This window comes from Poecilia reticulata, chromosome 11, assembly GCF_904066995.2.
Source record: "Poecilia reticulata chromosome 11, P_reticulata-male-v2, whole genome shotgun sequence".
NCBI lineage: Eukaryota > Metazoa > Chordata > Actinopteri > Cyprinodontiformes > Poeciliidae > Poecilia > Poecilia reticulata.
This window is the reverse complement of record NC_088840.1, coordinates 14006241-14019676: the sequence shown is the minus strand read 5'-3', so window position 1 is coordinate 14019676 and position 13436 is coordinate 14006241. Positions and strand designations below refer to the sequence as shown.

Genomic DNA, 13436 nt, shown 5'->3' with positions numbered 1-13436 from the left:
CGGAAATGATTAAGTCATGAAAACTGATGGGAAGATAAAAAAAATGCTACTAAATAAGTTACTTTAGTTATTTTAGTATTTCTGTAATTAAATAACTAAAATTGAAATGATCTTAAAATGTTTTGTAAAAAAATAATTTCAACACATAATTGTTAATTTAAAAAGTCATGTTTACTTCCAGTTTTAATTATTTCAGTATACATTTATGAAGCCATGCCGATATTGACAAGTTAAGTATATCTATATTTAATTTGGGTAATTATCCTTCGGAGGATTAATGCCTGTTGGTAATTAGTCAGAAACTGACTTGCTATGGAGGTTGACCAATCAAACGTCAGGCTCTGTTTTGTGACTAGTGCCAGGTAAGATTGGTTTATGCGAGACTGCAACTATAATAACTTACACTGCCACTTATGACTCCAAAGACAATAAATAAAAATTTGAATTCATGACTTACATAATTTTTGAGATTTCTGAGACGTTTAAATAATCATGTTTTTTTGGATTGTATCACCATTTGCCAGCGCAGTCAATTTGTCTGTGTAGACAGTAGAGGGCGATAGAGGCACGTTGAAAACCTGACCTGCTGGCTCACTTCTTTGAAGCGTGTTTGGGGACATCTGGTGGTAGTAGATTGACATTGCAGGCAGTTAAAAATAACTTGTTTCAATATAAAACAATAAAGCAAGTAATGCTAACCTAAACCTATTGAATACAAACACCATCTGTCCAATTGTTTACACATCTTATCACAATATAACCATATATTTAAATGCATTTTATTGGAATTTTATGTGAATGACCAACCCAAAGAAGTGGATAACTGTTTGCAAATTATGCATTATTTTATAATTTGTTCGCAGATAAAAGCAGAGAGAGAGAGAGAGAGAGAGAGAGAGAACATGGAACTGTTACAAAAAGGTTGACTTCTTCACGTCCTATGGCAGATCTTCAGGTGGAAATCAGAGCAACTAATAAAACGTTTTTTGTAAGCACAATCAGGAATATTCACAATGCCTTGAGGTAAAGTTTCTGGAATTATGCATTACAGCATCAGCAATAGGAAAATAACTTCTGCACCTTTCCCTGCATAATTCGATTGTTTTCATAGCCCAACAATTTCATCATAATAATTGCTATCAGGACTATCTTCGAGAATTTCAAATATAAAATAAAATGTATTACGGTGTACAAGGGTACATGTTAACTGCAGGAAGAATCTAATTATCCAATTTACATTTATAATTATAAATTCTGCCTTCATAGTATGAAACGACCTCGATAGGGTCTAGTAACAGACACTGAAAATAACCTGGCTGGCCACAGCCTCTGTGAAGGGTGACCCTCACACGCTGGTATCTATTGAAAGGCAGTGGGCAGCCAAGCGGTCATTAACGGCCTAAACGGGTTGTGTATTTAGCAGCAGCTCAGTGGTGCTGATCCTGAGCGCTGCTCTGGGTGACTGAGTCAGGCACAAGACATCTGACAGACCGTCATGTGTCCGCTCTGATGTTTTAGGTCATTGTGTGTGTCAGTCTGAATAGTTTACTTAATCAAGTTTAACAATTGCATTGGATGTGCCTGTAGAGACACAGAAAGGAGGTTTTTGGGAGGCATTTGGAGTGAGCAAACATATCGGGGGTCATTTCGCTCAGAATCAGTGTTTTTGTTATTGTGACAACGAATAAAATTTCTTTCTTTATTTATGTTTTGCTGCTTTTAGTGGTCCAACATTCATGATCATGGATTAAAATGCAAAACTGAAACTTAATATCTTCTGCACTTCATCCTCAGTGCTGTGTATATGTCCATCATACAAACAGAGAGTCTGTCAGGATGGCAACTGGATATGAGGAGCTTCTCATACCAAACGCTTGGCACGAAAAGAATGTCAGCCATCAGGTCAAGAGGTCACATGTCGACCACATTATATCATAAAGTTGTGTATTCACTGCATTCCCCTAGCATCTGAAGATAAAAATACTGCTACGTGTTGGCTGGCGGATGTTGCGCTGGTTTTTAATGAGGTACACAGTGCAAACGTGTCACTCGATAGTCATGGAAAAGTTTATGTGTCCGCCTGAACAGTCTTCACTGAGATATCAGGGAGATTATGGCTAAGCCAGCCAGGAACATAGGAAGTTTTCCAGGTGGGCAAAGGCACTGATGTATTTTTTTCCTATAAGCACTGTATGAGCAGCATGTAAGACATATGAGTTCTTATCATGTGGTTTTCTAACTTACAGAGAAAAGAGCAGAGAACTGAGCTTCAGTGTTCGCATTCACAAATAAAGATTTAGTTGCTCTGATATTTATTCCTGTCTTCTTTTGTAACAGAAAAATGGAGACTATAAAAATAAAAGATAATATATATTTTAGTTCAACTGATACCAAATATTAATTTTGAAGCGTTTGGATTAATCATTTGCTGAGAACTTTGCATCCTCCTCAGTTGGCGCATGCATAGTATTGCATGTCAACATGGTAACTGCACAGATGCTTCAACTAGAGATAGTATGGTGGCTCTTGGTAACCAAGATATATTTTTCTGGGAAATAACTATCTACAAAGAAGCTTGCAATGAAAAGATCAATCAATTGGTCGTTACATGTTTTATGACCAATTGGTTAGACCATTTCATCCACAGAAATGTATGTTTCCTTAAATTCCCCTGGAAATCATCTGCGCCACTCCAGCTTTAGCTTGTAAGTAAAGCAAAAGTAAACAGATATGGGAAATGGCCACTGCTACTAAGCGGTAATCAAACTGATACATTTTATTTTAATGAAAAAAAAAGGCGCAAGTCCTTCTGTGAATGAACTGCAAGCTTCATGAAACCAAAGAGGGTTGCAGAACGATGTTGCAAACACTGGATATCTCCCTGACACCTCTTCGTCTCTTATCTGCAGAAAGCAGGTCATTGCATCACCCAGGGGCTCTTTGAAGGCAACTTTGTCACATGTTCTCACATCAACATTCATAGATGAAAAGACTGTGCATGTAAAAAGCTCTGTTGGACTTTCCAGAGAAAATGTGAGCCCATTTTTGAATTGTTAAATATTGGCTCATTTTATTTTATTTAACAAAACCTGCCATTCTTTGCATTGACTTATCAAACATTACAAAAGACTGATTTTTTTTCATCTCTGTAGGAGGTTTTTCATGCCCTTTGACAGCTCTTTTCTTTGACAAGTGCAAACCAATAAAAAGTGAGTCAATGAGGAATGTATTTAAAGTGCAAATAGTGCCACTGCTAGGTCGTTAACAGAACTCAGCAGAACCCAAATCTATAAATATATCTCTTCTGGTCTGGCAGGAAAACGATGGAAAATACCGCTGCCACATAGGGGGAGTTTCCTTTGTATTAAGGTCAGGGACAATAAAACCTTAACACTGATCATCAAATGTGAGTGCAAATAATTTTTTCCAAGTCCATTATTTAAAAAAAAAAAGAATAAATAATAATAATAATTTTCTTTAAGCTTGTCAACTTCTCATTGACTCTTCAGTTCCATCACAGGTGCTTCAGCGTTACCACCTCCACACAGGTTTTGTGTTTCAGATCACCGTCAGCGGTGCTAAACAGGCCGCTAACTTGCATGGGCTCTGTTAAGCAATGCTCTCAGTGCATATAGAGGCCAAAATATATTGAACCAAAGGAGAAGTTTTGCTCATGGTGGATTGGGTCGGTTGGAAACACAGACCAGCGGCAGAGACCCGTGGTCAAAGAGCTTGTACGGTAGAGAACCTTTTGAGGTCCAAACATCCGTTTTTGGGTCGTAGCACTCAAAGCAGTCCGAGTCCTCGATGACATCGTGGCCGTTGAGGATGCGTCCGCCTGTGACGTAGAGCTTGTTGTTGATCACTGTGGCGCTGTGGTGCATTCTTCGCTCCTTCAGATTTGCACACTTGAAAAATTTGTTGGCTTTGGTGTCGTAGGCAATCATTCTCCTGGTATATCCTGAAAAAGAAGAATCTTTTTTTGTGCATAGCCAAACATTCTGGACACAATTTGTCTGTAGTTTACATTATTTATACACACACACAAAAATCTACTGGGTTATTTAATCTCTTTAGGACAGAAACTGGGTCAAAAATTGCTGTTGAGCTAAAGAAGACACTACGAAGGTGCCTCATTATTCTTCATTTTAAACTTTACTATGTGACATTTTAAACTGTACTCAACAGAAAGAAGAAATAGTAGGACACGACAACGGCCAATAATAATGTTAAAGTCACTGGATTAAGATAATGACAATAACTTGAGAACAAGGCTATTGACTCGAGATAATATTAGACTTTTAGTTGCTAAGCAACTCACCATAAATTACAGATAAAGTTCAGCTTTTACACTTTGACCAAAGAATTGGTAATAAAGTCGATATTAAACTTCAAGTTTCAAGTGCATGCACTACATGGAGAGATAACAAGACTGAATTAAGAAAATACATTGTAATTACTTGTTTAGTAATCCAAGCTACGAGTTATTTTAATAAAGTAAAATTTGGGAATTTGTTGTTAGTCTCTTTAACCTTCTTTCTGGTTGAAACCCACAACTCAGTTTTATCCTGTTAAAAACTAACCTGGGCTTGATCTGTCCACGACTAACTGGGAACCTTGTTAGCAAAGTAACTTGGAGTAAAGTGGCTTGTTCTAACCCTGCAACTTTTGAGAAGCAGCAAGTTTTATCGAAAAATTAAAACCCATAGATGCAGATTGTATTTGCTATTGCCACTGTAGTAACCAATATAGATATTACTTTGTTTTCTCCAAAGGAAAATTTATTATGTGTATTTTAAAATATTTACATTGCAATGGTCTTAAAGCAGAACTTTCAGCCTTGGGTGTAAGTGTCTAGTTCTTCCTAATACAGAGAAAAACTCAAGTTGATTCTTATCATGAATTGGAAGAATCTAAAAACATGGCCCTTGGTGCAGAAAACAAGTTTTGTTATCCAATGATAATAATATATTTTTGTAAGGACATTGTTAAGATCATGGTGAATTCATGTTCACTTTGTGTTGGTCTGTCACATAAAGACATTATAATATTAGGTAAATTTTTAAATCCAAGTAGATGCTTTTAATCTACCAGCGTTTACCTCCTATAATGTAGATCTTCTCCTCTATGACAGCAGCTGGCGCACAAACATTTTTCACGGTCCTTGTTTCCAATCTGGACCACAAGTTGCGAGAGATGTGATACACCTGTTTCGCAATAAAAATGTCAACAAATAATGTAATTCAGGGTCTTCAGATAACACTTCTCAGAGAGTTGTGCCTTACTTGAATAAGCCGGACCGGGTTCTGCATGGCGTCCTCCCCTCCAAACACGTAGATCCTCTGATCGCTGGCTGCGACTGCTGGATGAAGCACAGCCGTAGGCATCGGAGCCATGGCCTCCCATTGGTTAAACATGCTGTTATACCTCTCCACTGACTGGGAGATTCGCTTGTCCACCCCGATACCTCCCAGCACAAAAATGAAGTGCAGATAAGACACACTTTGGTGGGCGTATCGAGGCTCCAGCATGGGCTCTGCTGTCCTCCATTGGTTTGTCTTAAGGGAAAGTGTGTAAACGGTGGAGCTGACTGAGCTATCCCCAGAAGCCATGCAGAGACTGAGGCCTCCCAGCACATAAAGGATGCTGTGGATGCACACATACGCTGCTTTGTAAAGGCGCAGAGGCAGCTTGGCCAACCACTGCCAACGATGGGTCCTTTCATCGTACAGAAGTGCCTCTCGAGACGTCTGCTCGTTGTTTTTGCGTCCTCCGACTACCACCAGTGTTTCTCTGCAGGTGTAACGTCTCGGTGTGGTCCAGAGGGGTTTCAGCTCACGGCTGCACTTGGTGCTGGCCGTGAGCATAAGACGGCGTACAGAGTCAATAATCTCAGTGCAGAGTGTGGACGACTGCACCAGTGGGTCGTTGGCGATGAACTGGAAGAGGTATGTTGGATGGATGTAGCGGAGACGAACCTTCTTGAAGAGATCGTGGATGGCGCCGCGTCGTGAAAACGGGTCGTGGTGGATCCATGCCAGAAGAGTCTCAAACACCTGCTCCTCCTCGGCACACAGGCGGTCATCCTCCAGGTAGCACATGAGCTCCGGAAGAGACAGCTCACAGAAGTCCTCGGTGGCAGCAACGTCAGAGAAACACCTCACGGCCATCTCCTTCGCCTTCTCCTTCAGACTCTCGCAGTGGAGGATCTCAGACAACCGGATCATGCTCAGGCAGTTCTCAGGACTCAGCTGCTCCTGCAGGAACGTGGAGCAGGCCTCAAAGAGACCCCCATAGTGAAGCATGGACGCTGCCTGCATAAGGGGGAGCACATTCTCCATGGTGATAGTGACGCAGCCCGTGTAAACATAGTCCACAATGCCAGTGAGCACGCTCGACGAGATTCCCTTCAAGTTCACACGGGCCTGGCTGCTCTCCAGAAAGTTGTTGCAGAACATGGCACGGAAGTACGGGCTGCTGGAGACCAGGACATTCCTGTGGCAGGGGATCTCCTGGTGCTCGGTGCAGAGCAGCACATCGGTCAGAATGCGCTCCTGCCTCAGGATGTTGAGCTGGACGAGCAAGTGGCAGGGAAGTTCTGAGTCTTTGAAGGAGAAAATGTCCGCCCGTCTGCCGGCCATCATGTTGCTGGCGAAGGAGGGATAGAGGCACGAAATTTTTCAATTGAAGATACAATACAATACATGCCAATGCAACAAATGTAATAAATGCACTTGATTTATGCTGTTAGTTTGTTACCATTTTCTAAAATTGCATTCTGATTTTCACACCCCCATGTAAAAAATTACCACTATTCAAAGTAAGCTGTCTGAATCTGAAGCCATATTACGTTCTGAACAAATCATCACAAATTCTCACATCGCCAAGGTATATTGTGTTTTTATCTTTGACTTTGATAAGTGAAGTCAGTTTACACACAGAATAAGAAAACAGGACCAATAAAAATCTGATTAGATAACATACAAATGTATTTGTAGGAGTTAGAGAAGGGCTTAAGTCTCAAATGTAAAAATTTTGAGTTTTCACATTGCTACTTGGATTTAAAAAAAAATGGTATCATGCCTTCATTTTTTTTTATGTAAGGCTTAGCTTTTTGGCAACAAACTTTATGGTTTCATTGTGAACGAAAGCTGAGCTGGCAAGGCAGCACCCTTTGGTATGGTCTCTTATTCAAAGAGAGTTGGAACATATTTAGGCTGAGTTACATTGTGAACTTTGAAATACAACATCACCACAACATCTTAAGTAAAATCGTGGAGGACACAAGACTTCAGATGATAGAGGAAGATGCATCAACAGAAAATGGCAAAGATCCCTGAACCTTGAATCCTCCTCTTTGCCATGCACCACCGAACCCTCTGACCACTACAAGTAAGATAGGTGAAGTGTCTTCTTCTCACACGGTGAGAGAGACGTAGAGAGCGGGAGCTGAACATTTGCAGCTAATGACGAAATTGGAGTAAAAACAAAAGTGGTGTATTTATATTTTTTTTCAGTGGTCATTCAATGTGGAACGCACTAGATTTTATCCCACCTAAGAGTTAAGATGATTTCATGCATTTTCATTAGTTTGGGCAAGGGGCAGCAGAAGCTAACCTGGGGCATCATTCATGCTAGAAATTTAAAAATAATGGGCAAAACTTTTAGTCTGAAAGCAAACAAAGGAACAAGGAAAATGTCTCTTTATTTGGAAAGGGCTTTTGTTTTGCTATTCTGTTTTAATTTCGTAATCCGTTCCCCCTGATCAAATATACGTATCTTATGGGCTCAAGTCTGCATGCAAACAGTATGTTTGGTGATTTGGTTTATTGGAAAGCCGATCATTCATGACTCACTCAGAGCAGCTGTCCTTACTATGAATCACTGACTTTCTAATTTTCTATTTTAAAGCCCATCCTTATACACCCGTCCACCATTAGGCCACATCTGTCATCAGGCTGCCTATCACTGCTAACATTAAACAGACTGTGTCAACAGACCATCTGTGTTTGCCTCTCTGTCATTCTGAATCTCTCCCTCAGGACCCATTTCACCCTCTCTAAACTCTGCTGCTATTTTCAACATGTTATGTTTTTTTTTTTTTTTCTACAATATTTCTCGTCTCCAGTGCCAGAATCTGACCCTACGCAGTGGTGGTCTCTGTGGTGATCCAGGATAAAATTCACTGAACAGTTAGCAACAAGTTCTTGGTAAATATTTTAAAAAATAAATAAAAAATATGACAGTGTTCTGGCTGCCTGACACATTTAGACGCCTAATCATTATTGTGTATTATTAGATGACAGCGGCTGAGAGTGACATTTCACAGCAAGTGTATTTACCTTGGTCCACTGGTGGAGAGTCAGAAATTAGACTTCATTTGAATCAAGATTTACAGACATACTGAAATATTTCAGTTGCTTCCCATCTCTACTTTAATTTGTTCCCCCTAAAACAAATTCCTGTCAACTTTTAATACTTTCACGTTGGAAAACGTAAGTTATTAGTTTAAAACGTAGAGTCTTAGATCTTCTATTCATGAATACTCTCCTTACATTGTCAACTTTTTACAAATTGGTGAAAGTTAAAATTGATTTGGAATTCATTTTAATATATGTTATATTCCTGTTCTAAATTGAGAAAGGGTTTTTATGTAACAGTTGTTTTAAATTAACACTGTGTAAATAATCTGAATAGAATAGAAAATAATACAATGTGTCTGAACTGAAAGGATTTGAGCTGAATTGAATTTATTTAAACACACCAGATATGATCTTTTAATCAAAGGACTACATATTCCCAAATAATTTCAAACTAACTTTGTTGGACTCTTAGATTTAATCACAACACTATGTAGTTACACGCTGATGGTGTCCTGAGTCTTCAAAACATGAATGATTTTCTCACAGAAAAATTGTTTGTCCACATTCTCGATCTCTTCCCAAGTTTAAAGAATGTGGTAGAAAAACCCCATGAAAAAAATAGATTTTCATGGGTGAAAGGCTGCATTATTCATGCAAGAAATGATGCATGACCTTTTCTAGATTATTCATCTTGATGTTGTTCACCACGTCATGTAGACTTCGTACCAGAAGTCTACATGCCAAGATTTCCAGATCATGCAAGTTAAAAAAAAGAATCAGAGTGATCTGATTAGGTTCTGATCAGTTCTGGACCATAAAGTAGCATCTCCTTTATCATGTTCTGTTCTCAGTGTTCTGGTGCAGGAAGCTATTGGACCAAAAGACACTTGCTCCTCCAAAGCTATCGCCCCACCAAAAGCTCTGAAATCAGAAAACTTAACATTCCTGGCTATGAAAGTCTTTTTTTTCATGTACTCTAGACTCTACAGGTTTAACCTTTACGATGCGTTTCCTGGTCTTGGAGTCTTTGAGAGACGAGTGAACTTCTCATAAGGGTTAAACCTTTAGTCAGCTTAGGTAATAATTTTAAAAGTTCACACTCTAATCCACAAACTCTTTGTTGGATGTAAAAGCATTCCGTAGAATGAATGTTGACATGTGTTTTATTGTTATTGCTTGTGTTTCTTTTTACTTATTGAAATGATTAGAAATAGTTGGTGTATTTATTATTAGTTGTCGTTATTGTTTTCTTTGTAATCACTGACTGAATTGTAATTATAATCAGCAATAATATAAATAATCTTAATCTGAAAATATGCAGATCTTCATTGCCTCTTTATGTTTGCATTGAAGATCCTCCAGCAGGGAGACAAAAAAGTTTATCCTTCAGACAGTATTTTGACAGATTATGAGGCATGATGATTATTTATGTACGGACATAAATGTGGTTTAACAAAACTTTAAACTGCTTCACTCACTAAGGCAGAAGTAAATAATCTCTCATTTCTGGTTAGCTCCATAAAATTAAGACCGATTGCTAATAACAAAAAAATGCAGGACACAGTTGACGCTTTTTGAGCTAATCAGGGAATAAAGCTTTAAACATAATAAAAACACACATTGAGTCTAAAGCTGAAGACTTTTTAAAGCAATATCTGTTAGCTAAGCCTGTTATTATTCAGTCCAGCTAAATTCACGATGCCATGGATCCTTACCTCCAGTTCTTAGTGAGTCAATAACATCCACAGAATATCACTAGTTTGCTATGAATTGGAAAAAAAGGGAAAAAAAGTTAAAATATAATCCAGAGAGGTGTCGGGAAGGGACCATGACACAGAGAAATGACACAGAGTTTTCCAGCTGGGTGCTGTGGAGAGTGCCATGAGGCCACTGTGTACATTCCTTCATCTAAGAATAGCATGGTGGGCCACCGTGACTCTATCGGGCCTCTCATGTGACACAGGGTTGTGTGGCACCGCCGGGGTCCAACAGAGGCGGTGAATACAATGGCCCCAGAGTGGGACGGTCATCCCAGGGTCTTGAATCAATCGTGAGGCATGCCTACCCTGGATGGCGCTTAATTAAAGAGCTCCTGAGCTGACAACATGGTGTTTGACCCTTTCCTCCTCCACCTCTTTGATGCATGTACTACGGTGGCAAATATAGATCTGCACTGATCAGGACAAACAGCTGTAAGAACCAGTGGAGGTATATGCGTCCAAATGTGTGTTTAAATGCTGTGAGAGTGTGAATAAAAGTTACATTTGTTATTTGTGTACACAGATATGGCAAGTAAAGCTAATCCTGAAATGCTGTATCATTCACCAAGTTCTGATTAAATGTTTTCCTTTGAGCTGAAGCAGAAGTAAAACCAACAATTTCAATTACTATTATTTTCTTTTTTAAGTCAATCTGTTAAGTTTTGTAACGAGTAACAACACGGGAAGGCACACCAAAACCAATAGCCATAACAAAAATCCATGACTTTTATTAGACTTTAATAAAATCTAACAACTGACTCTCCAAACAACCAGTGCCGTTCTAAAGGAGTCAAATATGAAGGTGTGGAGGTTGATAGACTCCACTGGGAGCTCAACTTGAAATTAGATGTGTCTGATTTTTTTTCAGCGACTCCAGGTGAGTCTGGCATAAATCAAATGATAAAAATGTGGAAAAGCAACCCACTTCTCTTTGTGAGATCTGTTTCTGGAATAAAACATTAATTTATTTCACAGCTTTTGCTCAACTCATGATGAGGAGTGTAAATAATTTTGAAAAGTATTGCATTTTTAAAAAATAAAAACAAACAAAAAGCAAAACACTTTAACTTAAAAATTTATCTAAATTTATTCTTGGTGTAAGGGATTGCAATAAAGTCACCGACACAATGCAAGCGAATTTGTATTATATAACTAAAGTGAATTAAATTCTAAGAACAAACAATTTTTGACTCTCTTATTTTAAACACTAGTTGCATATTAGATCATGGAACCTTTTTTGGTAAAACTGAATCTTTATTTTAAAGTAACATCTTGAATGTAGCCGTTCCCTGCACTCTGAACAGCTTACAGAGTAGCTGGATGAATTATTGTTATGCTTGTTTAGTCTCATATGACCAAGATCTGGGGTTTCGTGTCGGCAGATAAAATAACATAGCTAGAAGAAAGTGAGCTGTCAACGCGATCAGCCTTGAGAGCATGTGGCGCTTTGGAGGACTTTGTCACTGACACCAGTTACTAAGTTACAACTCCATTCCTGCAGATGAAGGTGTCACTGGAAGACATGTGTTAAAAATAATTATAAGATGTAGCATATTTTTTTAGAAATGCTAATTCTCACTTTCTCTGCAGCTGCTGTTTTCTTGCTGCTTGATAATGATTGGTTGCTGGTTATCACAAATGTTTGCATAGATTTTTTTTTAACATGAAATATGGGATTTTAGTTTTCTTTCTTTTGTTTTGTATATAGAGATATAAAAAAACATTGAATACATCCGTTTAAGTGTTAAAAAAAAAAAAGACCGGAGTTCCAGTTTTGTCCAGAAGAAGTAAACAAAATGCCGTCCATTTTTCCTTTTCAAATCTCCCCGGTTGTGGATGATCTGATAAAGAAGATTGCAAATATTTTGTCATTTAGTGAAAGTCATTATAACAGACTTCCTTTTCATTGGTCTAGATCAAGGGTGGGCAACTCCAGGCCTCGAGGGCCGGTCTCCTGCAACTTTTAGATGTATCTCTACTTCAACACACCTGAGTCAAATAATGAGGTTGTTAGCAGGACTCTGGAGAACCTGACTGCACTTAGGCGTTGATTAAGCTATTGGATTCAAGTGTGTTGGACCAGGGAGACATCTAAGAGTTGCAGGACACAGGCCCTCGAGGACCAAGTTTGCCCACCTCTGGTTTAGATGTTAATTTAATCAATTTCACTGAGGTTAATGTTTTCCCTTCATTGTACAGCTAAGCAGAGGGAAAATATCCTAGCTTTAGAATCTTTGGAACTCTTAACACCTTTTGTTATATTTTGGAATTTAAATAAATTTATTTTGCTTTTTATTTCACTAAACTATGAAGACATCAATGTAAATAAAATCAAAATTCAACCTTAAAACTGTAGAAAAAACAACTGATTATTTCTTTTATACAAAAATTGGTATATTTTTATTCTTAAATATTAAATTTTTTTTTTTTTTTTACATTTTCACAAATTTATAATTTATTTTACACTAGACTCACTTGGAATGTTTGTTGCAAAAACTTCATCCTATCGGAACAAAGCGCACCGTTAAAGTTATAAAGTCTGAATAGCATTTAGCCAACTCCACATTTAAACTTGAAGGCTCTTTTACTTGCATCCTGCTCCAATTAACCAGGTAGCATGCAAACAGCATTGACTGGTTGTTATGGAGATTTGGTCAGCTGCCACACTTTGTTCTAGATCTCTTCACAGTGAGCTATGAAGATCTGTATAGAACACAAAATAATAGAACATCTTTATTTTGTTGTAACAATGGGAACAAATGTGTTAGAAAAAATGCTTCTGCAGTAAATGATAAGGGAAATTGCACATTTTTTCAAGGAGAAACAGATGCTGCCACACTGCTTCCTGTCTTGCAACGATGGTGAAAAACGTGTTAAGCAGATCCAAGCATAATGAAATGAAGATGAATATGTAGAACAAGTCCTGCCACATCTTTGAAGTGTGTGCGCAGCTTTTGTTGCTCTCCCAGTTTGTGTGTTAGGATCTTCACCTGGATTGCCTATTATGTTACTTTAGCTGTCATGTCACTGTCAACTGATTGTCTGGGAATAAAAGTTTTGATACTCTGGGTGCCCTCATGTGATGAGATAGCTATGTATTGAATTAATCAGAAAGTAGGACCTCCTGTCAGTTCAACTTTTAGTTGGTGTGAAATAATTGCTGTGAAATTTGAGTAGCTGTGGAAATACCATAAATGCTTCAACTGTTTGAAAGTTGGAAATTTTATACTTCTTTGCTATTTTTGGCTAGCAGATAAATGCTGGTAGTAGTAATTAGTATGATTATTAGTAATAATAATACGAGCAGTATATA

The 13436-nt window shown here is 38.3% G+C and overlaps 1 protein-coding gene across 1 annotated transcript; it reads right to left on the bottom strand.

The window, feature by feature from the left end:
- Window positions 1-765: 765 nt before the first annotated feature.
- On the bottom strand, window positions 766-10482 carry klhl38a (kelch-like family member 38a). Its single transcript, XM_008421969.3, has 4 exons — window positions 10079-10482; window positions 5286-6648; window positions 5102-5207; window positions 766-3961 (listed from the first exon to the last, which is right to left on the bottom strand). The coding sequence occupies exons 2-4, from the start codon at window positions 6642-6644 to the stop codon at window positions 3672-3674; spliced, it is 1755 nt and encodes a 584-aa protein (XP_008420191.1). The 5' UTR covers window positions 6645-6648; window positions 10079-10482; the 3' UTR covers window positions 766-3671.
- Between the last annotated feature and the right edge of the window lie 2954 nt (window positions 10483-13436).